The sequence below is a fragment of the Alexandromys fortis genome, unplaced genomic scaffold (assembly GCF_014885135.2).
Source record: "Alexandromys fortis isolate MF-2015 unplaced genomic scaffold, M_Fortis_MF-2015_v1.1 scaffold_173, whole genome shotgun sequence".
Taxonomy (NCBI): Eukaryota; Metazoa; Chordata; class Mammalia; order Rodentia; family Cricetidae; genus Alexandromys; species Alexandromys fortis.
In genome coordinates this window covers 3,157,325-3,183,100 of record NW_026068051.1, presented here as the reverse complement: position 1 = coordinate 3,183,100, position 25,776 = coordinate 3,157,325, and the positions used below count along the sequence as shown (strand labels likewise).

The 25,776-nt window shown below is 37.7% G+C and overlaps 1 protein-coding gene across 1 annotated transcript in view; it reads left to right on the top strand.

Annotated features, from left to right (window-relative positions):
- LOC126487015 (acetyl-CoA carboxylase 1-like) overlaps window positions 1-24,316 on the top strand; it is a 53,613-nt gene extending 29,297 nt beyond the window's left edge. Inside the window, exons 4-14 of the mRNA XM_050119586.1 lie at window positions 1,428-1,560; window positions 2,368-2,506; window positions 6,906-7,006; window positions 8,450-8,531; window positions 9,329-9,427; window positions 10,700-10,806; window positions 12,852-12,962; window positions 17,379-17,588; window positions 21,443-21,613; window positions 23,663-23,824; window positions 24,134-24,316. Coding sequence (XP_049975543.1) covers window positions 1,428-1,560; window positions 2,368-2,506; window positions 6,906-7,006; window positions 8,450-8,531; window positions 9,329-9,427; window positions 10,700-10,806; window positions 12,852-12,962; window positions 17,379-17,588; window positions 21,443-21,613; window positions 23,663-23,824; window positions 24,134-24,301 — 1,483 coding nt within the window. The 3' untranslated portion in view covers window positions 24,302-24,316. The remainder of the gene's footprint in view (window positions 1-1,427; window positions 1,561-2,367; window positions 2,507-6,905; window positions 7,007-8,449; window positions 8,532-9,328; window positions 9,428-10,699; window positions 10,807-12,851; window positions 12,963-17,378; window positions 17,589-21,442; window positions 21,614-23,662; window positions 23,825-24,133) is intronic.
- The last annotated feature ends 1,460 nt before the right edge of the window (window positions 24,317-25,776 follow it).

Genomic DNA, 25,776 nt, shown 5'->3' with positions numbered 1-25,776 from the left:
TTTTTTTTTTTTTTTTTGCTTGTTTGTTTTTGTTTGAGACAGAGTTTCTATGTATAGCCCTGGCTATTCTGGAACTCACTCTGTAGACCAGACTGGCCTCCAACTCAGAGATTCTTCTACCTCTGCCTCCTGAATGCTGGGATTAAAGGCATGTGCCACCATGCCTGGCAAAAATTATTTAATCATATAATCCCCTTTTTGTGACACACTGCTCTACATATAGCCTAGTTTTTATTTACTGTTGTATGCGTGATATGTGTTTGAATGTTTATGCCACAGTACACAGTGGAGGTCAGAGGACAACTTCTGGAATCGATTCTTCCCTTCCACCTTATGTGGGTCTTATAGATTGAACTCAGGTTTGCAGGGCAAATACTTTAACCCATTGAGCCATCTTGCTAGGTTAAAAATAATCTAAAAAGAATTAAAAAAATCTGTGCACACAAAATAAAGATAGGTCCTTAGCAGTAACCTATGTCTAACTGTATGGCTTCTTAACTCTTTCTTCTGTCCTCCACCTACATAACTACTCTGCTTAATTGTCCCTTGGTCTGGAGAATACAGGTATTCACGACCTTTCTGACATGGGTACTATGAACTGAACTGTGGTCCTCTGCAAGAGCAGTATGTGTCTTTCTCCAGCCATCTTTCTAGCCCATTTTGTTGTTGCCTTTTTTTTTTTTTTTGAGACAGGGTTTCTCTGTAGCTTTGGAGCCTGTCCTGGAACTAGCTCTTGTAAACCAGGCTGGTCTCAAACTCACAGAGATCCGCCTGCCTCTGCCTCCCGAGTGCTGGGATTAAAGGTGTGTGCCACTACTGCCTGGTCAGTTTTCTTTTTTAATGGAGTGTCTCCTACCCCTTTTCATACTTAGTGATTGAACCCAGGGCATTGTGCTTGCTAGACAAGTATTTTGCCTATAGCTGGACTAAATCTCCAACATCTCTGCCCCTTCTTTAGATTTATTTTGCGTGTATGAGTGTTTTGAATGAATGTATGTTTGTGTACCACATGTGTGTCTGGTGTCTATGGAGGTCAGAAGGTGTCTAATCCCCTGGAATTGCATTAGCCACCATGTGGGTGCTGGGATGGGAACTGAAATCAGGTCTTCTGTCAGAGCAGTAAGTATTCTTACCTACTCAGTCACCCTTCCCGCCCCTTGTTTTTATGTTTGTGACAAGAGTCTCACTCTTTAGCCCTTATTGGCTCAGAGCTCTAGACAGTCTTATTGGCTCAAAGCTGGGATGACAGGCTTTATCCTTTTATTGCATCTACTGAGGCTGTTTCCTTTCCTGTGATCTACAAGGTGTAGATTTCCACAACGGTTTTTGGGAAGTACTGTTGTATGATAGAAGAAAGGTTTTCAGAAGACACTAGTGTGGTGAGCAAATCCTCTACAAAGCTTCTCATGGCTTCTCTGTTTCTATAGATCCAGCATGTCTGGCTTGCACCTAGTAAAACAAGGTCGAGACAGAAAGAAAATAGACTCTCAGCGAGATTTCACTGTGGCTTCTCCAGCAGAATTTGTTACTCGTTTTGGGGGAAATAAAGTGATTGAGAAGGTAAGGTTCAGCTTACTAAACAATTTTGCCTAAAGTATATGAGACTTAATGCCTAGATTTGTTGTTTTGGTTTGTTCAAAATGGTATTTAGGTTTTTAGGGACTTTGCCTTTTTATGTATGAGTGTCCTTCTTTTTTCCCTAACATGCTACTAATACACATAATTTCACAGTTTACTTATTATATATCTCATATATTTATTAATATATATATTAATGCTGGTAATTTGGTCATAGTTGATAAGGGGTTGAAACTCTGCTTGTAATGTTCTTTTGAAAGATCTTGTGGAAATTGCATTAATTAAATCACTGCTTGGCCCATTAGTTCTAGCTAATTCTTCTTATCGGCTAACTCTCACATGTTGATTTAACCCATTTCTATTAATCTGTATATCTCCATGTGGCAGTGGCTTATCAGGAAAGATTCAGCATGTGTCTTTGGCGGCTCCATGGCGTTCCTCTCCTCCTCTGCCTTTCTTCCTTCCAGCATTCAATTCTATTTTCCCCGCCTACCTAAGTTCTGCCCTATCAACTAGGCTAAGGCAGTTTCTTTATTCATTAACCAATGAAAGCAATATATGGACAGGAGGACCTCCTACACCAAGCACATGTTGAAATATTTGCATAGCAATCATTTAGAAATATTGCTTGATCTTGTAAGAGTTGTTTCTCAGCAGTTTAGACTATCTACAGTTTTTGCTTGAAATTCTTTTTCAGACAAAGAGATGTGTAAAAATCTTTGTTTTTCTATCATTGCCTTTCTTTGCTATATTTTCCTTCATTTTCCATATGATATCCTTTCCTCCTAGGTTCTTATTGCCAATAATGGTATTGCCGCAGTGAAATGCATGAGATCTATTCGTCGGTGGTCTTATGAAATGTTTCGAAATGAACGTGCAATTCGATTTGTCGTCATGGTTACACCTGAAGACCTTAAAGCCAATGCAGGTGAGTTTCTAGCTTTATGTCACTTTAGATATAAAACATTGAATAGATCTGCCTGTAAGTAGGAGAATGTTACCTTAGGGAGTTTCCCAAGCCCAAGATTGCCAGTGAAATTCTATGCAAAGATTTCTCTTTTAAAAAGGTGTCAGTTAAAAAAAGAAAAACCACGTAATAAAATATATCAATACTAGAGGCACAAAAGTGACTACACAAAGGTCCCTGTGGTCTGAGGTAAGTAGTGAAAAATTTAAAAACAAGTATTTGGACTAAAAGGTGTATGACTTTTTCAGTATGAGGTATTTGTTAGGTCATGTATGTTAGTGTGTCTAATTGAAAATGTTGGGATGGAAATACATGGAATTAGAGAACATTTTACCTTTTTTTTTTTTTTGAGACAGGGTTTTTCTGTGTATCTTTGACTATCCTAGAACTCACAGAGATCCGCCTGCCTCTGCCTCCTGAGTGCTGGGATTAAAGGTGTGTGCTGCCATGCCTGAATTAGAGAGCATTTTAGAATAAATTTTCCCATTTTTCCTCTGACCACTGAGGGAGAGACATGTTGGAACCCAAATGGGTTTTCGATACAATTTTTTTTTTTGAGACAGATTCTCAGCATGTAGCCCTGGCAGGTCTCGAACTCACTATGTAAACCACAGAGACCTGCCTGCCTCTGCCTTTGAACTTCTGTGATTAAAGGTGTGTATCCCAGCCCACCCCCTTTTAAAAATCTGTTTTTATTTTATGCATGTGAGTATTTTGCCTACATATATGTTTGTACCGTGTGTGTGCAGGGCCTGTAGAGGCCAGGAAAGGGCATCATATTTTCTGGAACTGTTATAGTTGCTAGCCTTCTTGTGGATGCTAGGAACAGAACTTGGGTCCTCTTCAAGAGCAAGAAGTGCTCTTAACCTCTAAGCTATCTCTCCAGTACCTTTTATATACTTTTTAATCACTGTTTTAAGGCAGGGGGCCCACAGATGAGAAAATAGGCTATCCTCTTAATGCCTGTTTTGGTTTGTAAATGTGGTCTACATGTTGACAGTGTTATTAAAATTAAGACAATTCCTAAGAAGTAGAAGTTACCATGCAATCTTATTTAAAAACAGAGATGTCACAAATTGCTGAAAAGCAAATGTTGGTATCTGAAATCATTTAGCTGCATCCTTTAATATCTCTCAACATTACAGTTTTTGTATCTGAAAAAGGAAGTTCATAGAGATGAGATTTTATATACTAAATATAAACTACTTTATTGGATTTCTTTTTCATAAGTCCATTTGTACCTGGTGTACGTACAAGTCATTTATTTAATCACTCCACAAACATGGAGATAAATAGGAATAAGATGTGATCTTGCTCTAGGAAACCAATGTTTAATATAATGAGATAAAGGCTGTGATAGCAACATATAAGAGGGTTCTATGAGAACACAGAAATGAGACATCTAGTGTTTGGGAAGATGGTTAAGAAGACACTTTCTTAAAGAACTGCCTGACCAAGAATAGGTAAGAGCTGTGACAGTTAGGGGACAGTGAAGAGTATACCAGGCAGAAAGAAGAGCAGATGATGGTATGATACAAGTATAGGAGGAATTTCCTATCCCACCAGCCAACTCCCAAATAACCACATAGGGACTTAAGTAATTATAAATGCTCGGCCGATAGTTTAGGCTTGTTACTAACTAGCTATTACAACTGAAATTAACCCATATTTTTTATCTGCATTCTACCACATGTCTCAGTACCTTTTTTCAAGACTGTGCGTTCATCTTTCTTCTCCCCAGTCTCCTAGCGACTCCACCATACTTCATCCCAGTGAGTGAACTCCTTGTCTGCAAGTCCTATTTAACTTCCTGCTCTAGCTATTGGCCATATAGTTCTTTATTAAATCAATAATAGCTACATGTCTTCAGAGTGTACAAAAATATTATTTTACAACATTTTCCTTTTGCCTAATTAAAAAAGGAAGATTTTAATTTAAACATTGTAAAACAAACTAAAACAGTTATCAAGTAAGAATTACGGTTACAATATGCAGTCCATTTGTATTTGACAAATTTAGAGAAAATGCTCTATTATCTATCTTGTGAGTCTAAAGTTTTATAGCTGATTGCCTTTCTAACTAAGGAAAACTGTAAGTCTAACTAACAAACAACACTCTCTTTTGGCTTCTTAAGACATGGCATACAAATGTTGTACAGACATAAATACAAGCAAAGCATCCACACACAACAAAATCTCAAAAAATTTTAATTGCTATTTTGCAGCCAAAGTACAGATATGTTTAAGACAGACAATAATATGAGAAAAACACTGGCAACAGTTTCTACTTGTAATATAAGAGGAAAACATGCTTCCATACAAAAAATGTGGAGATTATGAATAAGTATTCCATAAAAGAAGACTTAATGCAAGTGAGGTGGCATAGGCTGTAGTCCCAGGTACTCAAGGCTGAAGCAAGAAGTGTGCTTGATCCTAGGAACTCAAATCCAGTCTGTGTAGCATAGAAAAACTTCCATCTCATATAGCAATCAATAAAATAAAATAAATTCAAAAGAAAAATGGAAAAGATACAAAAAGAGTAATAAACATACAGAAAGAGATTCTGTGTCATTGATAACCAGAGAAATACAAATCCAAACTGTGGTAGATAGTGTCACAATTGGAAAAGATATATAGTACAGATGGAAGTGTAAACATTCAGTTTTATTCTACATTTATTTACTCTGTGTGTGTGTATGTGTGTAGGTAGGTCAGAGAACAACTTGTGGGATTCAGTTCTCTTCTGTCATGTGAGTACTAGGGATCTAACTCAAGATGTAAGGTTTCACAGCAAGAGCTTGTATCCAACGAGCTGTCTTGCTGGCCTGATTTGTCATTTATATTTCTAATGAAAATATAAAAATGTGAATATCTGCAGGCTGCAGAGGTGACTCAGTGATTAAGAGCACTTGCTATTCTTGTAGAGGACCCAAATTCAATTCCCAGCACCCACATGGTGGTTCACAACCATCTGTAACTCCACTTTCAGAGTACCTATTGCCCTCTTCTGGACTCCATGGGCACCAGGCAATCATATGCTGTACATATACTTGCTTAGTTATACACATAAAATAAACAAATTTTTAAAGGAGGTGAGTGATAGGGCTTTAGTTCAGTGATAGAGGACTTGCCTAGTCAGCGCAAGGCCCTGGGTTCAGTCCTCAGCTCTGGGAAAAAAAATGTGAATATTGTTTGACTTAATGGTTTTACTCGTAGGACACATCTCAAAGATAAATTGTACATTGCTATAAGGATATATAATACTTACTATTTTAAGATTTTACTTTATGTGTGTGAGTGTTTTGCTCACATGCATGTAAGTATACCTGGTGCCCATGGAGACCAGAAGAGAGCATTGGATTCCCAGGAACTGGAGTTGCAGATGGTTATGAGCTGCTATGTATGCGGTGGAATTTGAATTTGGGTCCTCTGCAGGAAAAGCAAATCCTCTTAACTGTTGAGCCATCTTTCCAGGCCCCAGGATATATATTATCTTAATAATTTTCAAATTTCAAGTATTCTTATGCTTTCATCAATATTATAAATGGAATATGGACTACTGAAATATTAAGTACTCATTTCAAAATTGTATTACATAAAATTACATCTTGTCAGAACATGGAAGATACTCACAATGTGTTGTTAAACTGACTACAGTTTATTGCAGCAGTTCTCAACCTGTGGGTCGTGACACCTTTGGGGGTCACATATCAGATACCTACATTATGATTCATAGCAGTAACAAATTCATTATAATTAGCATTAAAATTCATTACAGTTAGGAAGTAGCAATGAAATAATTCTATGGTTGCTGGTCACCGCAACATGAAGAACTGTATTAAAGTGTCACAGCATGAGGAAGGTTGAGGACCACCAGTTTATGGTTATATAAGTTACAGAAGTGCTAGAGCATGCTCTAGTTATCTCTGAGATGGACACTTGATGATTTCGACCTGTTTTAAACATTTGTGGCCCAGGCTGATGGCAAACTTGGCATTTTCTTTCCGGCACTTTCTGGATGCGGGAGTTGCAGCTGTATCACTATTGCCTGAACTTGACGTTGTAAAAATAGCGTTATTACTTCCTGAGCGTGTTGTTTGACTCTTGTAATTACCTTGCTTCCGTCCTCGAGGAAACGAGCAAAACAAACTTTACAGTGAAAGGTTTAACAGCTGCTGATTCAGTGATTCCTAAATGTGTGGTTTAAAATCAGAACCTCCAATGAAATGATGCAGAAATTATCACCTCAATGCCATGTTTTCTGTGGCTACTGAAGGTAGTCTCTATCTTTACCATAGTCTTGATATGTCATAATAATTTGGAAGAAAAATTATGTTTTCCTTACATTTGTTTGTTTTCAGGATACATTAAAATGGTAGATCCCGTGCCTGGAGGACCAAACAACAACAATTATGCAAATGTGGAATTAATTCTTGACATTGCTAAAAGGATCCCTGTACAAGTAAGAGCCTTTGAGGAGCCAGTTCCTCCCTTTGCACTTAAAGTGAAGACCTCTTGTTCAAACAATTTAATGTGAAGTCCTTTTTTCAAAATTTTTGATGATGTATTTTTATTTTCTGTTTGTTGTTTTTGTCTGCCTGTGTCTCCCGGAACTGAAGCTGTCATGTGGGTGCTGGGAATTGAACCCAGGTCTTCTAGAAGAGCAGCCAGTGCTCTTTTAACTGCTGAGTCTTCTCTCCCAGCCCTGGAAAATTCTTAAATGTCTTTATATGAAATAATTAAAACAGACAAGGAGAGAAGAAATGGAAGGGAAGGCATAGTTAAAAATAAACATAGTAAACAAAGAATGTTTGGAAGATCTTTCAGAGATTTTTTTTTTCCTATTCTGTGCATCTCACCTTCAAGCCATCCCAAATAAGAACTTGACTATTTTCTGAAGAATATCTTAACTACAGTATGGTGCTGTTTTGGAAGATTCTTTCTCGTTTTCATATTGTGCTTGGAAATTTATAGTAAATATCTTAAAGTCCAACGAGGGGGGAAATATCCTCTAGACCAGTGGCCCTCAACCTTCCTCATGCTGTGATCCTTTAATACAGTCCCTCATGTTGTGGTGATTCCCAACCATAAAATTATTTTTGTTACAACCCCATAACTCTAGTTTTGCTACTGTTATGAATTGTAATGAATCTGTTTTCAGATGGTTGTAGGTGATTCCTGCGGAAAGATCTTGTGATCCAAAATGGGTTACGACTCACAGGTTGGGAACCAGTGCTAAACTTGCTAGACCATGTCACTACTAGATACAAAGGCAGAGTTGGGTGGCCAGAATGTGAAGATTGTCACAATTTCCTTCCTTCCTTCCTTCCTTCCTTCCTTCCTTCCTTCCTTCCTTCCTTCCTTCCGTCCGTCCGTCCGTCCGTCCGTCCGTCCTTCCCTCCCTCCCTTCCTTTCTTCTTCCCTCCCTCCTTTCTTCATTTCTTTTTTACTTTTTAAAAATCAAAATACAAAAACAGGGTTTCTCTGTATAGCCCTGGTTGTCCTGGAACTCTGTAGACCAGGATGTTCTCAAACTCAGAGATCCACCTGCCTTTGTCTCCTGAGTGCTGGGATTAAAGACTTACACCATCACACCCAGCTTTCAGGCTTTCTTTAGAAAGCTCTAAGATTGTGAGTTGCATTTCCTAAAGAGCAAGACTTGAGTTCATCTTTCTGATTCTACTTGTTTTTTTATTCTCTTGAGGGCTTTTGCCACAAGCAACTGCTTATTGTTATTCTGTGGAAGGTTTGCTAGTTTTAGATCACAGAAGTTGAATTAAACCCTGGGCTGCTGTGGAGCTGTTATACTACATCTAATAGAGCCAGCCTGGATACAGCAAAGCAATTTGTAGTCTTCTTAGTATCACCTTTAAGAATGATTCATATTGTTATTCTGTTTTTGTAGGCAGTGTGGGCTGGCTGGGGTCATGCCTCTGAGAACCCCAAGCTTCCAGAGCTTCTCTTAAAAAATGGCATCGCTTTCATGGGTAAGCCTTTTGAGTTACACGGTGCCTGTAGTTCTTATGTCGGTTTTGTCCATATTCTGTCGTCTTACTTTTGTTTTTAGAAGTTCTTTCATTTAACTTCAACTTACGTTGAAGTTCTTTCATTTCATCTTGAAGATTTTTTTTTCCTGAGTCGTTTAATCTGAGTTATGAAAAAGACTGGTTTTTAAACATGGACTGTTTAAAAATCTTTGCCATTCGCATTAAGAAAACATGTAGAAGGAGGACCTGGTTTTTGATAGTAAAACTAACTGATTACTTAGGGTACCCTAATAGTACCCTAATTAAATATGAATTAGCACCTTTGTATTTGAAGCATATAATTTATATTCTACCAGTGAGAGCTATTTCTTCCTGCTTTTCTACTCTCATCATAGCTGAAGGAAAAGTGGGGGTTCTAGGGCTCCTCTGCAATGCTAACAATGCTTTGTAAGCATTATTAAGGGGGAAAAATATCTTTGTTAGGTTTCCCAAGATCAAGTTGTGTATATTTCATACGTAAATCCTAAAATTTTACCAGCTTTACTTTAGGATTTAGAGAAATGACTTTGTTACTTGGTTAATGTGGATTTTGACTCATAAAATTAGATTTTTTTAAGAAATTTAATAATAGAATTTCTGTATGTTGGGCTGTCCTTATATGCAACCAGTTTACTACATTGGATTCTAGAAACAATGCAAAGATGAGTCAAAGCGTGGTGGTCACTATTTGGCATGAGTGGGACAAGAAAGGAGGCAGAGATGCTGCTGTTAAGGTTCCTCTTTTGTTTTGTTTTCAGGCCCTCCAAGCCAGGCTATGTGGGCTTTGGGAGATAAGATTGCATCGTCTATAGTGGCTCAAACTGCAGGCATCCCAACTCTTCCCTGGAGTGGCAGCGGTAAGAAATTATTTCTTGTTTTTTGGTTTGTTAATACTTATATGTGTGTATGATATGGGTATATGTGTGGGTGTTTTCCTAGGTATAAAATGGTCATATGTGTGAATACAGAGTGAAGACCCAAATGTCAAAGGCCTTCCTTTTCCATTCTCTATTTACTCTTGTGGTTTTTATCATATTTTAGGAATATAATTTGAGTACTAGGTACAAACACTAAACTGAGATCTGGAATGATACAGGGACTTGATTTGGAGAAACTCTAGGAAACATACTTTGGCAGGGGTAGGGTAGACTGGAAGCATCCTCAAAGACAGGTTTGCAGAGATATGGTCAGTAGTCACCTTTCTCCCAAACATGCAGAGGGATAAAAATTGAGAAATGATTTATCCTTGCCAATTCTTTAGATTGTCATGTGAATTTTTAAGCAAATATAAGAGCTACCTTCCCCCTTATGTACTCACAGGGAATAAACACATTAAAACCTTTTAAAAATAGGAATGACTATTATCTTGAGACCGAACAGATTTGATCCCCTTTTCTTCTGACTCTCCAGAGCGTTGCCATATCTTTTCCAGACCTCTGGGTCAAATAGTTTAAAAGGCTGAATTTGTTCTTGTTTGAATGGAGAGGCTGTAGTGTTCCCCTTGGAGCTGAATACAGAGACATTTAGGGACCATGGAATCATGACTCTGCTGAGACCAATAAAACCACCATTTTTGTTTCCAGAGGCTCATAAAGATTAATTTATTTCTCAGACCTCTGGCCCCAGAGCAGGCCTGAAAACATTGAAAACATTGCCTGTGTGTTGCTGTGAGAAATCTGCCATATTTCTTTCTCTCCTTTTCTCTCTCCTTTTTCCTTTTCCTCTACTCCTCACCCCCATCCTTGTATCTTTATATCTAGATCTCTGCCCACTGTCCTTGATTTTTTTTAATTTAAGAACCCAAAATGCTTGCCCATGCTATAGCTGAATACTCTTGTCTCCAAGGACTGATCAAGGTTTTATATTATTCTTCTACCCCCCACCAATCTGCCTTCAATCTTTGGTAAATACAATAGCTTTAAAAGAAGGTATCACAGAGCCAAGTGTGTGGAACATGTCTGTAATCCCTGCACTGAGGATGCAAAGGCTGGAGGATTGCAAGTTCAAGACCAGTCTCCACTACATGTCAAGTATCAGGCCAGTGTAGACTACACATCCTTTTTTGAGAGTGGGCAAAAAATTGATATGAGTTCTCATAGGTGATCTCAGGTCATTATTGTGTATTGTAGGTCTTCGTGTGGATTGGCAAGAAAATGATTTTTCGAAGCGCATCTTAAATGTTCCACAGGATCTGTATGAGAAAGGCTATGTGAAGGATGTGGATGATGGACTGAGGGTAAGTACTGACTCTAGGGGTGGTCAATTCTAGATACAAATATGGGGACTTGGGGTCCGATTCATGACATACACCCTTGCTAGGTGTAGGGTTATAAAGCCAGGACAAGTATACTTTAAGTGTGGAGTGAGGAAGTGACTTTAACCTTAGTTTAGTCTTGAAGGGGACTGGTCACCTGCAGAGGATTTCTTGGGTGTTAATTCAATGTTTTAAGGAGGTACTGGTTCTTCCTCTCTGCCAGCTGTTAGTGTGTGAGGGACGCCAGAAGCTCCATCCCTTTCCCCTTGTGGATCAAGACAGAGAGGCCAGGCAGGTAGATGTCAGCTATATTGTTATAGAGATATTTGTGAACATGGCTTATGTATATAGCAGCAGTGAAATTTATGGGGAATTAGCTAGGCTCCCCCTCACTCTCTTAACTGGCAGTGCTCAATAACCAGACTTCCCTCCATAGACAGCTTTTATCCTTCAACTTAGCATATGACTGAGAATTCAGAAAGAGCATGTGTTCAGTGCTGTGAGCTGGTTTCAGAGGAAGAGGCTGAGCAAGCATGCTCGATTTCTCTTTCCAAATTGGCCAGTTGAATAACTTTTTCTTTTGAGGAGTAAAGGAGTCAAGCAAGAGAGGCCCTGTGACAGTATTATCACTCAGAATTATTATCCATTAGAAATGTGCCCCCACCCTCACCCTTTATTGTCTCATGGTTCCCTCCAGTGTTTCTCTTCCACTTAGTTGTGCACTTTTTTCTTATATAATTCAAGTTAATCATCCTATGATTTACCCAAGGCTCTACTGTAACCAGTGTAACGAGAACTTTAGTATCATCCCTAGATGATTAATGCTGAGAATATGAAGAGACATTGGGACCACATGCTGAAAATTGGTTTTCTGACAGGTTTTAATAATATTTTGAGATTTTATTGCTTTTATGTTTTATAAAACGTAGGTTCAGGGGCCTGGAGAGTTGGCTCAGTGGTTAAGAGCACTTGCTGCAAAGGACCTAGGTTCAATTCTCAGCACCCACCTGAAAGACTCACTGCCTCCTCTGGCCCCAGGCTTTCATGTGATTCACAGAGGTACAAGTAGGAAAAATACTCAATACACATAAAATAATAAAAACTTAAAAAAAAGAAAGGAAGGATGAAGAAAAAAATGATGTTTGGAAGTTCTGAATTAACAAGTCTTGATTATGTGGGGCTTGAAACTATGCCAAAACTGTTGCCTTGTATGATATATACAATATATATCATATAATATTATATAATACTTCATATTACTAGTTATAGTGAGCATTGGTGGCACACACCTTTAATCCCAGCACTCAAGAGTTCGAGGCCACCCAGAGAGAGTTCCAGGACAAGCTGGCACTATGTAGAGAAACTGTCTAGAAAAACAAAACAGAAAATTAATTGGAGCTGTCAAGACATTAAATGGCATGTACACTTAACAACCTGGTCCTAGAGTCCCCAGAACCCATGTAAAAGCCTGACAAAGTAGTGTATTTGCATTTTTCTGTGGTTGCAGCACACTTCTACAGGAAGATACAGATACAGGTGTACTGTCAGAAGCTTGAGGGTGAGCCAGCTTGGCATATGAAGCTGTGGAGAAATAAGTAAAATCTATTATTTTATTACTTTAAAATAAAGTGACAAGTTCTGCCACTGCTAAAGGTCCCAATGATACATGGAGACAATGCCTCTTGGTAGATGATACAAAAGGCATCTTAGGAAGATACACTGTTTTAGTCTGACTTGAATACTATTAATTCGGGAGGGTCTGGAATGTCAGTTGAGTTCACTATTGTTTGTAGTTCAAGTTAATCATCCTATGATTTACCCTTTCATTTTAGTTACATGAACATGTGTGCAGGTTCTTTGGAGGCCAGCAGAGGGTGTCAGATCTTCTGGAGTTGGAGTTGCAGTAATTTGTAAGCTGCCTAGTTTGGGTGCAAGAAACTGAAGTTAGGTTTTCTGGAAAGGCTAAATAGGGAGTTAGCCATCTCCCTAATCTTTGAAGACTATATTTTTTCTCTTTTTTCTTGAAGGCAGCTGAAGAAGTTGGTTATCCAGTAATGATCAAGGCCTCAGAAGGAGGAGGAGGAAAGGGAATCAGAAAAGTTAACAATGCAGATGACTTCCCTAACCTCTTCAGACAGGTAGAGTACACGTTGATTTTGCTTGTTTGAGTTACCATGTATATCAGAGATAAGTGATTTAACTTATTACTGTATTTAGATAAACAGAAAATGTTGTTTGTATTTTTATATGTATGTAATCTAAGCTTTGTTTTTAGCCTTTATCTGATTATTCATAGGAGTGGAGTGAATTAATGAACTATCCAATTCAGTGTAAATTCATTCGGTTATGTAATTCAAGCACTAGTTTTTCTTATATAGAGATAACCTTTTTCTCCATGGTGTGTGCCTCACACACCGTGTTGGTAAGAGACAATGTCATTCTACATTCTTGTGCTCTTTTTTTGATGTTGTCGGTAAGGGTATGATATGGTGGGATACACTCATCTGCTTAGCCTTATGTTGGCCTGATGCCAAGCTCTCAGATAGGCTTTTCCTTACTTCTTGTGAAGTTGGCTGGAGGCCCTTGAGTTTCTTCCATGTTCTGTATCCTGTTGGTCAGTAACCCATACCCTCGCCTATGCTCTATGGCAATCCCGCCCTGGCACAGGAGCCTCATGATAGATTCTCATTGTGTGCAGACTGGGTGCCTCAGAAAATTTATCCTCTTGTTTCTCTTGGTTTTACCTTTGCTTTCTGTGGCAATACTACAGGTAAGTTGAAAAAGGGAGACCAAATTCTTTCCTGTTCTACCCTACAAGTCACCTTCACAAGCTTGTTTCCTTTTCTTTTCCTCTACCACCAAAACTTAAGTAAAGATGTGACAGAAAAAAGAAAACTGAGAGACATGTTTTACCTTGTCATGTTGCTAGCACTTTTTTTATATACCTCCTTCTACCATCCTTTCTGTGTATACTCTTTGTTCACACCATTTTCATTCAGTGGCCAATTTCTTGCTTATTTCTCAAGAGGTAAGAGGAAAAGCTATGATTTGATAAAGAAAATTATAAAAGTATTGCTCTACTACATTTATTTTGAATGTCAAGTTGATTATCACCTGTTCTTTTAATTATATTTCTTTTGTAAAGTTTAATTTTGTAGGTAGATTGTGTTAGAGGGAGACTGCAAGATTGTTTCATGCAGTTCAGAAAAAAAGGCTTGCTCTCATAATGTAAAAGTATTTTTAATGATAACAGATATTTCATAACTACCTCTTAGCTTGGAATTAAGTATATGAAGACTCTGGAACACTAAGAATTTGTTTAAAGTAAAAGTCCTTAATTTCTAATTAATGTCTAGCTAAATCAATCTTCCTATTCAAAAGCATCTAAAAATGCACACTCATGATACTTATTTCGTAGTTTAGTTAGTAGAATGTTAGTTTTTTGTGTAGGGTGCCTTTAGTTTTAAGCCCTGGTGTTATGAACTGTTTATGGTGGTGCATGCCTGTCTTCTCAAATACAATCAGGTTTATGTACATATGTATACACAAAAATAGGTATTAACAGATGGGATTAGACATGTTCAGTGGTATGTCCATAGAGAGCAGGGCGATCAGAAATTAAGGTCATTCTTGATTTTAGCTATATTGTAGGGGACAAGAAAGAAAAACTGAATTAGATTTTTCTTTCTGGATATATGGATAGATGTTCAGTTCCTAGCACTATTAGGTGCCTCACAACTGCCTGTAATTCTAGCTCAAGGACATCTGATGCCTTCACCTGACGTCTAAGGGCACTTGGACTCATGTGCATATATCCTCACACAGACATACTTAGAAATATATATAATTAAATAATGATAATTGAAAAAACTTAAAAAAGATAATGTAATTCATGAAGTCATGAATCTGATTATGAAGATCTCAAAGCAAAATACTGAAAGTATATATTAATGCTGAGTAACTGTAAAAGATGAAGAGTTGGGAGTGTACTTCAATTGGTAACATGCTTGTTTTACCATGCTTGAGTCCTTGGGTTTGATTTCCTTCACCACATAACCTGAGCATGGTTGTATGTGCCTGTAATCTCAGCACTAAAGGGAGTGAAGGAGGATCAGAATTTCAAGGTCATCTTCAGAAACTTACTGAGCTTGAAGTCAGCCTGGTAACGTGAGACACTGTCTCAAAAGCAAAAGGGGCTGGAGAATGGCTCAGTGGTGGTTAGGAACAATAACTGCTTTTTCAGAAGATCCAATTCCCAACACTCACATGGTGGCTCACAATAGTCTCAGGGAATCTGATACCCTCGTTTGGCCTTTTTGGGCACCAGGCACACATGTAATTCATAGACATAAATGCAAGGAAAACATCTATACACATAAAATGAAATCTCCAAAAATGAATAGATAAATAAATTTCTGTTCTTTGAGTAAGGAAAACCAATACATACCCATTTAGATTTCGAGACTGCTGTGAAACCAGTGTCTGCTGAGTATCTTCAGTCCTTTCCATTTGAGCAAGAATATCCTTTGTAGTTCTTTCTCCAGTCTCATCATTAAGTGTTGGGGTTTGGGGCAGATAACTTGTCTGTTTAGTTCTCAGGTCTTTAAGGGATGAAAGACAATGTAGCTAAGGAGCCGAACCAAGGTGATTGTTTTGTTTCTGGACATGAGTCATGAAAGCAGTGGAGGTCAAGCCTGATGACATGATTGGATGAGACTTTGGGGGTCTTGGGAGGGGGTGAGTCTACCTAGCATGTAGGAAGTCTGTGAATTATTGTGGACCATAGTACATTGTTTGCAGAGATGGCCACAATAACTCCTCCTGTTCCTGTATATACCCTTTGCAATATGACTTTGCCGTTCTTCCCATGAAGAGGTGGTTTATCTTTCCTGATTCCTTGAATTGAAGCCAGTTTTGTGGCTTGCTTAGACCAGTATTAGGTGGCCAGAGTTACACACATATATTAGAGTCTAGACTTCAAGAGGACATGCAGCTTCTGCCCTCACCCTCTAAGAACATTGTATTGAAGAAGCTTGGTCTGTGCTGTATACCATACTGAAAAGAACATTGGAGGGCTAGAGAGATGGCTCAGTGGTTAAGAGCACCGACTGCTCTTCCACAGGACCCAGGTTCAAATTCCAGCACCCACATGGCAACTCACAACTGTCTGAAGATCCAGTTCCAGGGGATCTGACCCTTCACACCAGTGCACATAAAATAAAAGTTTAAAAAAAAAAGAACATTGAAGGACGAGAGACTACATATAACAAAAATGAGCACGTTCCAGTTGAGGCCTTTTATACTTCCTAGCCAACAGTTAGCACAGGTCACCACATTTGTGAAAGAGGCCACTTGCAAGACACAGAAGAACTATGCAGCTGAGCATCATGAGCAAGAAAATGGCTGACATTTTCAGTAGGCCACTGAGTTTTGAAGTAACTTATGTAGCTAGCAAACTAAAGCAGAAAAACTGGAGTATAAAGAAATGGACTATAGTGATACTCTCTAACATTATGAACTTTAAGACTCAGCTGTGAGAAAGAGAATGAAGCAAAACAATAGTTGAAGAAATCATGGAGCAGAGAGCTGCTGAAAGCAGAGAAAAATATGTTCAAAAATTTTCTTAAAACTAATAAAAGCTGCCATGCAATAATAACAAAACCCTGAGTCTCAAGCATGGTGAATACAAGAAAAACCACATATAAGCTTATGAGTAAATCTGCCACCTGCTTCCCTCAAAAAGAAAAAAATAAATGGAAGGAAAGAAAGAGAGACACATATACTTACAACCTGAAAGCTGTTGGACAAAAGGATTACTTGAAAAAGGCTAAGAAGATTGACAGTTGAGTCAGGCATGGTGGCACACAGCTTTAATCCCTACAGTGGGGACACAGAAGCAGATGGGTCTTGGAGTTCTAGGCCAGCCAGGTTTACAGAGTGAGATCCTGGGGGAAAAAAAGAAGAAGGATGATCAACAGTTGAATTCTCAGTATTCATACTAGAAACAGAAAGGAAGGAAGGAAGGAAGGAAGGAAGGAAGGAAGGAAGGAAGAAAGAAGAAAAGAAAAATTTAAAAATTGGTATATATTTGAAGTGCTGACAAAAATTGTTAACCTAAGTTTTTTCTACCCACTGACAGTGTTTTTCAAAACTCGAGATGGAAGACTTTTGACTTCAGCCTCATAGTGATTATAATGTAAATTAGAAAATCATCTAGTTAGGAGCAATCTACATGTGACTGTCTTTTGAGTAGATGGTAATATTTTTGCCCTGTTGTGGGATTTGTGTATGTGTGTGATTTCAAATATTTTGTTTGCCATTTTAACGTACTGAATGTTTCATGTTTTTATATTCCTTAATTAATACTGCTGATAAAACCAAGAATGTTGCACATTAACGATAGACAAAGGCATGGATTATATTTCTTGTACTCTGTATTCCCACTGTTAATGTAGTCTTGGAAACTTTTGGCACTGCTTATTGAAAACAAACCAACTTTTCAATTTAGAAAAAATCCTTACTAGTTAAAATTCTTGCTTCCTTTTCCAACACAGGTTCAAGCTGAAGTACCTGGATCACCTATATTTGTAATGAGACTAGCAAAACAATCTCGTCATCTGGAGGTCCAGATTCTAGCAGATCAGTACGGCAATGCCATTTCTTTGTTTGGCCGTGACTGCTCTGTACAGCGCAGACATCAGAAGATCATTGAAGAAGCTCCTGCTGCTATTGCTACCCCAGCAGTATTTGAACATATGGAACAGGTGTGTCTATTAAATGCTTTAATTGCTGTTTTCCTACACAGAGACAGATTTCACTCAACTCACACACTAATTATGGGAATGGAAGAAATTTAAGCAGTGATTCTCGATAATGGATAATATTTTTTTTCCTTTTCCTGGAGGAACATATCCTGATGTTGTTCTTTTAGGAAAATTGTCAAGAAACTTACCAAAGTCTAAAAATAGTTAATCCTAAAAAACAAAACAAAACCAACAACAATAACAACAACAAAAAGCCAATGCACTATTTTGAATAAGGTAGATAAGAAACAAGTTGGGATTTTTAACAAGTTCATGAAGAGCAAGTATAGTTTGCTGGGTTGACTAACATCAAGTCTTCTTCCAGGTATGGTGATTGTACTTAGGATTTCAGCCGTTGGGAGGCTGAATTTGGAAGTTGGAGAAGTCTAGGCTTTCCTGTGCTGTACACTGAGACCTTGTCTAAAAAGAAAGTATCTTCAGCTGATTTCATTTAAATTCATTATCTTATCATATAAAGTCCTCTAGGTATCTGTGAGCTTACATTATTTAATACTTTTATATAAAGAAGGATGTCCTCGTCATGAGTGTGCCTTGAAAATAGTTGTAGCTTAGGGACATGAACATGATCTTTGTTTTTCCTCTCGTGGGAGAATAACCCACTCTTTATGTTATTAATGATTCATTTTCCTTCATTCTGAGTTCAAAACAAATTGAGCTATATTCTGTCTCAGCTTTTTTTCTATTTATTTTGACTCATCTGCTGTAATAGGGATGCCTCAAACATTTTTAAAAAATTTTAATGAGGTCTAACTTCCTAATGATCTCTGTCATCCTAGTTCGTATATAGGCTTCTACTCGAGACTAAGGTTTATTGTTCTACCCTTCCATAAGATGGGGCTTGACAAACTATAGCTTAGCTCACAGACCAAATCCAGTCTGCCATTTTCTTTTGTAAATAAAATTTTAGTTTTTATGCTCAACTTTTTATGCTCAATAATTTATATATTATATTTGATTGTTTATTGCTAAAGTGAGAGAACTGAGTAGCTGTGATAGAGACTATGGCTCACCAAATTGAAAATTATTACTATCTCATCCTTTACCAAAAAGTTTTACCAACCTTTGCTGTTATATGGTGTCAGAATTTTGATAATAAACAAAACAGGGACTGCTCTTTCATTTCCTGACCACCCATACTTAAAAAAATCACACAGAAACTATATTAATTACAGCACTGTTTGGCCAACAGCTCAGGCATATTCTTAGATAGCTCTTATATCTTAAATGAATCCATTTCTATTAATCTGTGTATCTCCAAGAGGCTGTGATTTACCAGTAAAGTTCTGGCTGAGGTCTTTCTCCTTTGGCAACTACATAGTGTCTCCCTGACTCCACCTACTCTCTGTGTATCTCTGTTTGGGTTTCCTGCTTGACTGTTCTCTCCTAAGCCTTTGGCCAAAACAGCTTTATTCATCAACCAATAAAAGTAACACATACAGAAGAACATCCCACATCAGATAATAAAGCAAACACCATCATTATGTTCCTGTTGTAGCCAGGATGCAGGGGCCCTTAGAGGGCAAGCAAATAATAACATGATAAATAAGCCATATATGACACTTCTTATGTTCCTCTGCACAAAATTTCATCATAACCCAGCATAAGAATTGTTAGGAGTTATAGTCACTAGCTGGATGACCATGTGCTAGCTGAAATTTGAGAAAACCTTCCCTAAAAAGATGAAGAAAAGTTGTTGGAGACCTGGAGTAACCTGTGCCTTAGCTTATTTTTGCTACCCATTTCCTGTTCGTTAGTTCAGGCTGAGAACACATGTGTTTCTCTAAGGAAAACAGACTGAAGTCACCACAGTCACTTAGCTCTGTAAGATAGGCATATCAGAATAAGTGTGTTTAGGTTACTGAGAGTTCTAGGTGAGCTACTTTCCTTTCTGCTCATGGGCCAGGGATCTAAAAAAAAAGAGTTTTGTCTTTTCTCCCTGTATACCTATTATGCAGTGGTAGAATGGAAGCTATAGAATTCTCTTTGGAAACGTGCATGATACACATCAATCATTGGCCAACAGAAGCTAACAAATCTTTCTGTGCAGGAGTTGTGCTGTCCCTGTTACATAGTGGAGTACTTCCTCAGTTAGACCTGGCTGCCCCTGGTTCTGCTTGTAGGAAGTAAGCTCCTTTGCCATTGTCTTCTAAGACACCTGAATTGACTCTTAATTAGTTTCTGTAACATGGATTTTACAGGCTCTACCTCCTTTGGGGAAAATTTCATAGCCTGATTCTCACTGGTGCAGGATTAGAAGTACAAATATGATTTTACTCATTAGTCACTATATTTTGAAGGACAGGCTTATGGGCTGTTCAGAAATATAATTCCCTCAAATATTTAGTAACCTTCTAAGCTGATTACTTATGTTCAGTTTCAAGTTGGAATAATCAGATGTAGTAATTTCTTTTAGATGTAAAAACTTCTTTTATTTGGTTTTGTACATAGTTTACCTCTCTGTAAACTATGTACTTGACTATTTTGAAGCCAGCAGAAACTAAAACAACTCCCTTAATCTGTTTGACACTGAGTTGCTTTGGTTAAAGAATTTAATTTCTTGGCGTTGGGCTGTAAAAGCAGTTTTCTTTTTCAACTTTTTAAATATTTTTTGTTTGTTTGAAAGTGTCACCATTTGCTGGCCTGGAACTCATCTAGTAGAAGCAGGCTGGCCTTTGCTTTTGGAGTTTTTGGGATTATGAGCATGCATTTGAATCTTAAACTTTGTGTCTCTTTCTGTCTCTGTCTTTCTTGGGGGCAGTGTAGAGTTTTGTGTATCTCAGTCTGAACTCAAACTCTGAGGATAATTTTGAGCTTCAAATCCTCCTCCCTTCATCCCTCTCAAGATATGTGTCTCCACACCTGGTTTATGTGGTGCTAGATCCTTGTGCATGCTAGGCAAGCACCCTATCCACTAAACTACAGCCCCAGTCCTTACCTTTTTTCTTCAGATTTAGATGATATGTAGCAAGCATTCTATTTTGTAGGAATTAATGTATTAAGTGTGTCATTCTGTAACAAGGAGCTCACCTCCCAGCCTTCCAGTCTGTAGTGTGTTTTCTTGTTAATTCTACCTTAGTACATCATCACATATTTTAATTTTTAAAATAGCAGCAATCCATCTGCACTTCCTAGAGAACATTTTGGTTAGGATACAAGTTGCTATAATAAAAATAACCAAAAATTTGACCCTATGGAGATAAAAGTTTCTTTATCATCATAGTTTGAGGTAAATTTTACAGGGCTGATGTGATAGTTAAATTTCATGAGTCGTCTTGAGATTCAAGTCTTTTATATTTGCTATTCTTAACTGCATCATCTTCTGCATGGTTGAAATCTCATATGTATGTTTATGCATCTCACCAATGCTTTAATTCCGTTGGTGAAAACATAGTCCCTATAAGAGATTTTTTGGTATCTACCTGAGAGATTAGAAAACCCAATCTTTAGCCAAATAGCAATGGTTCATATATGATGATATATTGGGAATACCGGAAATTAGAAAACAATGAAGAGTTTGCTACCATCTGTGTTTTCCCTCTATGCCCTTTTGTCTGATGGGAGGTTGCTTGCAATCTAATCTGCAAACACTCCTTTCTCCCACTTTTCACTGATTTTGTCATCCATGTCCCAGGATATTGCATAATAATCAGACGGGTGTGTGATTTTCTTAAATGTGGTTCAGTTTCTTTGGTGGCTTGTACAAGCACTGGGTAGTTGACAGCTGTATGTAGTTATAGTGATGCAATGATTGGACAAAGTGAGAAACTTAAACAAGTTTCTTATCTTCCTTTAAGTGTGCCGTAAAACTTGCCAAAATGGTTGGTTATGTGAGTGCTGGTACTGTGGAATACTTATATAGCCAGGATGGAAGCTTCTACTTTTTGGAACTGAACCCACGGCTGCAGGTTGAACATCCTTGTACAGAGATGGTGGCCGATGTCAATCTTCCTGCAGCACAGCTTCAGGTGAGTCATCCTGACCTGGACTCAAGTTAGAGATGAGAAAATCTGGGAAACTCAGAGATACCTGAAAGACTGATGGGAGAAAAGAGCATATAAGCATAGCCTCACCTATCTTCATTCTCAGTAATGTGAATTAGTTTTCTGATTTGTTCAAACATAAAAAAAAATACTACTGTATCTTCTAGCTAGAAACAGCCAATAAACTGTTTTGAGAAGAAAGATTGCGTTTAAAGACTGACTTTCTTTAAAGTCAATCTACTTTGGGTCTGGAGAGATGACTCTGTGGTTAAAGAACTGGCTATTCTTCCAGAGGACACAGATTTGATTCCCAATACCCATTTGGTGGTGCACAATAGTTTCTAATTCCTGTTTCAGGGGACCTATGCCCTCTTCTGGCTTCTACAGTCACTGCATGTGGTGCCCAGATAAAACATCCATATACATACTATAAATTTTTTTAAAACAATCTGCTTTGTTTAATTATTTAATTATAGTAAACTTTATAATGTTGGTGTTAATCCCCATATCTGTTTCTAGTCTTATTTATTGAAGCAACTCTGTTTGGAGGTAATGGTCAATATTTTCCAAGAAAGACTGTAGTATTACTTATGTATAAATAATGTATAAAGTAGTAGCTATTAATTCTGTGGTCTTATTTCAGCCTGGGAAACAAATACTATGGTAAATAGCAGAAGTAAATGATGAGATTAGATACTATTTTTAACCTGCTTCATTTTCAGACTGGGCTGGTTCACCCCATTAGGCAGCCTGGTAGTCTCTGCTCCCTGGAGAGACCGCATTGATGCTGAACTTAGTGTGGATACCAATGAGCGTCTAATCTCAAGCAGTCCTCTTACCCCAGCCTCTCAAATCACTTGGACTATAAGTACATGACAGAGTACCTAGCTGATAATCTTGTATGACCTAGTTTTGGGTCTTAATGAGAACATCTTGCATGGTCCTCTTAAAAATTCAAGGGTTTTTGTGGGTTTCTTTATATTTTTTTTAACATTTATTTGTGTGTATGGGTGTGCATCTTCCACAGTATGTGTTTGGAAGATATATAACAACTGTTGGGAATTGGTTCTCTCCTTCTACCATGGGTTCTGGAGTTTTAAATTCAAATAATCAGCCTTTGCTGTGAGTGACTTTACTTGCTGAACCATCTCATTGGCTCTTATTAGGGCATATTAATATATAAATAACATTTTTTGGGGGTGTGGTGGTACATTCCTATAATCCTAGCATTGCAGGGGCAGAGGCAGAGGCAGAAGCAGGCAGATCTCTGTGAGTTCGAGGTTAGCTTAGTCTATATAACAAGTTTTTTGTTTTGTTTTTAGAGACTGGATTTCTCAGTGTAACAGCCCTAGCTGTCTTAGAACTCGCTCTGTAGACCAGGGTGTCCTTGAACTCACAGAGATCTGCTTGCCTCTGCCTCCTGAGTGCTGGGATTAAATGTGTGAGTTGCCACTCCCTGGCGTTAGCAAGTTCTAGGACAGCTAGGGCTACATAGTAAGACCCTGTCTCAACAAACAAACAAACAAACAGACAAGGTTTCATTATGATATTTTCAAACATTTTTGTTTTGTACTTTCATATCCTTCTCCAGTTACTTTTTCTTGTCCTCTCTTTGTAGGAACGGCCACTGGCCCTTCCCAAGTAAAGGTCTAAAGGCTCATTTACGTTTTTCAGTAGTTTGCATACTTAGAGACAACTATAATGTTAAGACTTTTTAGCTATCTGAACTTCTTGACTGACTGTTGTCTTGGATAATTTTATTGTTATTCATCCATGGAGAAATGATTATAGAAGAAAATCTCTGTTGCATTAGGAATTTGGGAATATTGTAGGAAAGGGGGATGATCCTAGAAAGTAACCCTTAGCACTGTATTCTATTTTGTGTAATTTAGATAAGTGTAGAACATGGAATACAAAAGTAGAGTGTTTTTGTAGTAACTTCAAAAAATGCAAAAACTGTTATGTATTTTGATAGCTTCCATCTGTTAACAAAAGGGGGCTGTGGAAAATTACATGTGTTTTATTACTTTTCAGATTGCCATGGGGATCCCTCTATTTAGGATCAAAGATATTCGTATGATGTACGGTGTATCTCCTTGGGGTGATGCTCCCATTGATTTTGAAAATTCTGCTCATGTTCCTTGCCCAAGGGGCCATGTAATTGCTGCTCGGATCACCAGTGAAAACCCAGATGAGGTAACCCTTCATTTAAACGGTTTAATATTAAGACAAGTGTCTGAGACCATGCTTTTTAAAAGCCTTGGAACTTCATTTTGAGAGGGAAATTTATCAAAGATTCTGAGAACAGATGTTTGATGGTTGTTGCACTGACCATTTAATTTCACTTTAGTGACTCAGGAAGCATCTGTGAGACTATGGCACTGGGCCTTGGCTTGCAGGGGTTTTGGGTTAGCTGTGCTTGATCCCAGAGCCTGAATCCTGAATACCAGTGTTCTTTTCCTTGGAAGTATGATGCAGTCTCTCATATTCTTCACTTTCTAACAGGGGTTTAAGCCCAGCTCGGGAACAGTTCAGGAACTTAATTTTCGAAGCAATAAGAACGTTTGGGGTTATTTCAGTGTTGCTGCTGCTGGGGGACTTCATGAGTTTGCTGACTCCCAGTTCGGTCACTGCTTTTCCTGGGGAGAAAATAGAGAAGAAGCAATTTCGTGAGTATACTAGCATTTGATTGTGGTTTGCTTAATAAAATTGGGCTAATCCTTGGTGAAGGTATTACCATCCTTCATCTGCTGTGGAAAGCTTACTTGAAGAAATTTATCTTAGTTTGTACTTGGCAGATCTTGTATTTCATTCTGTAGTTCTTGGCAGATGTTTCTCTGCTTCTTGTGAGTCTTTGCAAGATATTCCTTTTTTTTTTTTTAAACACATGAAATCATTTACTATGTTTTTGTTTTATAGTAATGGTAGTATTATTGGGGAGAGGTAGATTTTTTTTTTTTTTTACCATGAATTAGGTATCAGATAATTTATATATAAAGGTCTGTATCTGTCAGAATAAAATAAAGTGCTTCTTGGGTACCATGATTTCATTTACAGCCTCACAGTGTAGCTGTGAACAACTTATAGTCATTAAATTTTCTAATTTGACAGGTAAAATGTTTACGTGTATGTGTGTGTATAAATATGTTTGTGTGTGTGTATGTATACATTGGTATGCCACATGCTGCTTTGATTTTTGCATGCCTTGTGGAATCAAGCTCCCCAGTATTTGCATCATCTCACATTCTTACTATTTTGTAATTCTGGTGATAATCCTTTGAAGTATGCAACCCTAGCATTTCCAAATATGCAATATTATTAGCCATAATCACCTTGATATCTTGACATTTAAAATATTAAAATCTTGCTTGTTTTTTATGAAAAGGGGATAAATAATTGTCAAAATTGCATGTAAAAGGGCTGGAGAGATGGCTCAGTGGTTAAGAGCATTGCCTGCTCTTCTGAAGGTCCTGAGTTCAATTTCCAGCAACCACATGGTGGCTCACAACCATCTCTAATGAGGTCTGGTGCCCTCTTCTGGCCTGCAGGCATGCACACAGACAGAATATTGTATATATAATAAATAAATATTAAAAATTGCATGTAAAAGATTTCATTGTATTATAAAGTATGCCACAGTTTATACAAATATAAATGGTATATTAAATATTAATATTCTGTTAATCATAAATATCAAATTATCAGCAGTTTTGTTTGACTAAAAAATGAGACTTTAGGAAATAATTTTGATGTATTTAATATATGTTTTAAAATATCTATCCCAGATTAAAAATTAGTTCATCTGCCTCTTTCTGTCTTCCATCCCTGCTTTCTCTTTCTCTACTCCTCTCTCTTGCCAGTTCTCTCTCTCCCAGCCTCCCTCCTTTCCTTCTTTTCTTTGTTGTACTAGAGATTGAACCCAGGACCTTATAAACTACTTATAAACTTCTCTTTCTGTTTTAATTTAAGCTTTAATGATGTGTTGCCTATGCTAGAGATTTAATAGTATTCTCTTCACCTTTGAACTGTTCACAGAGTGGGTATTCCCTTAGGATTTGTTAATAGTCTTAAGGGTATTCCCTTAGTATTTTTTAATAGTTTTATTTGTTATTATTGTTGCTGTTAGATTTTTTTTTTAAATTTCAAGT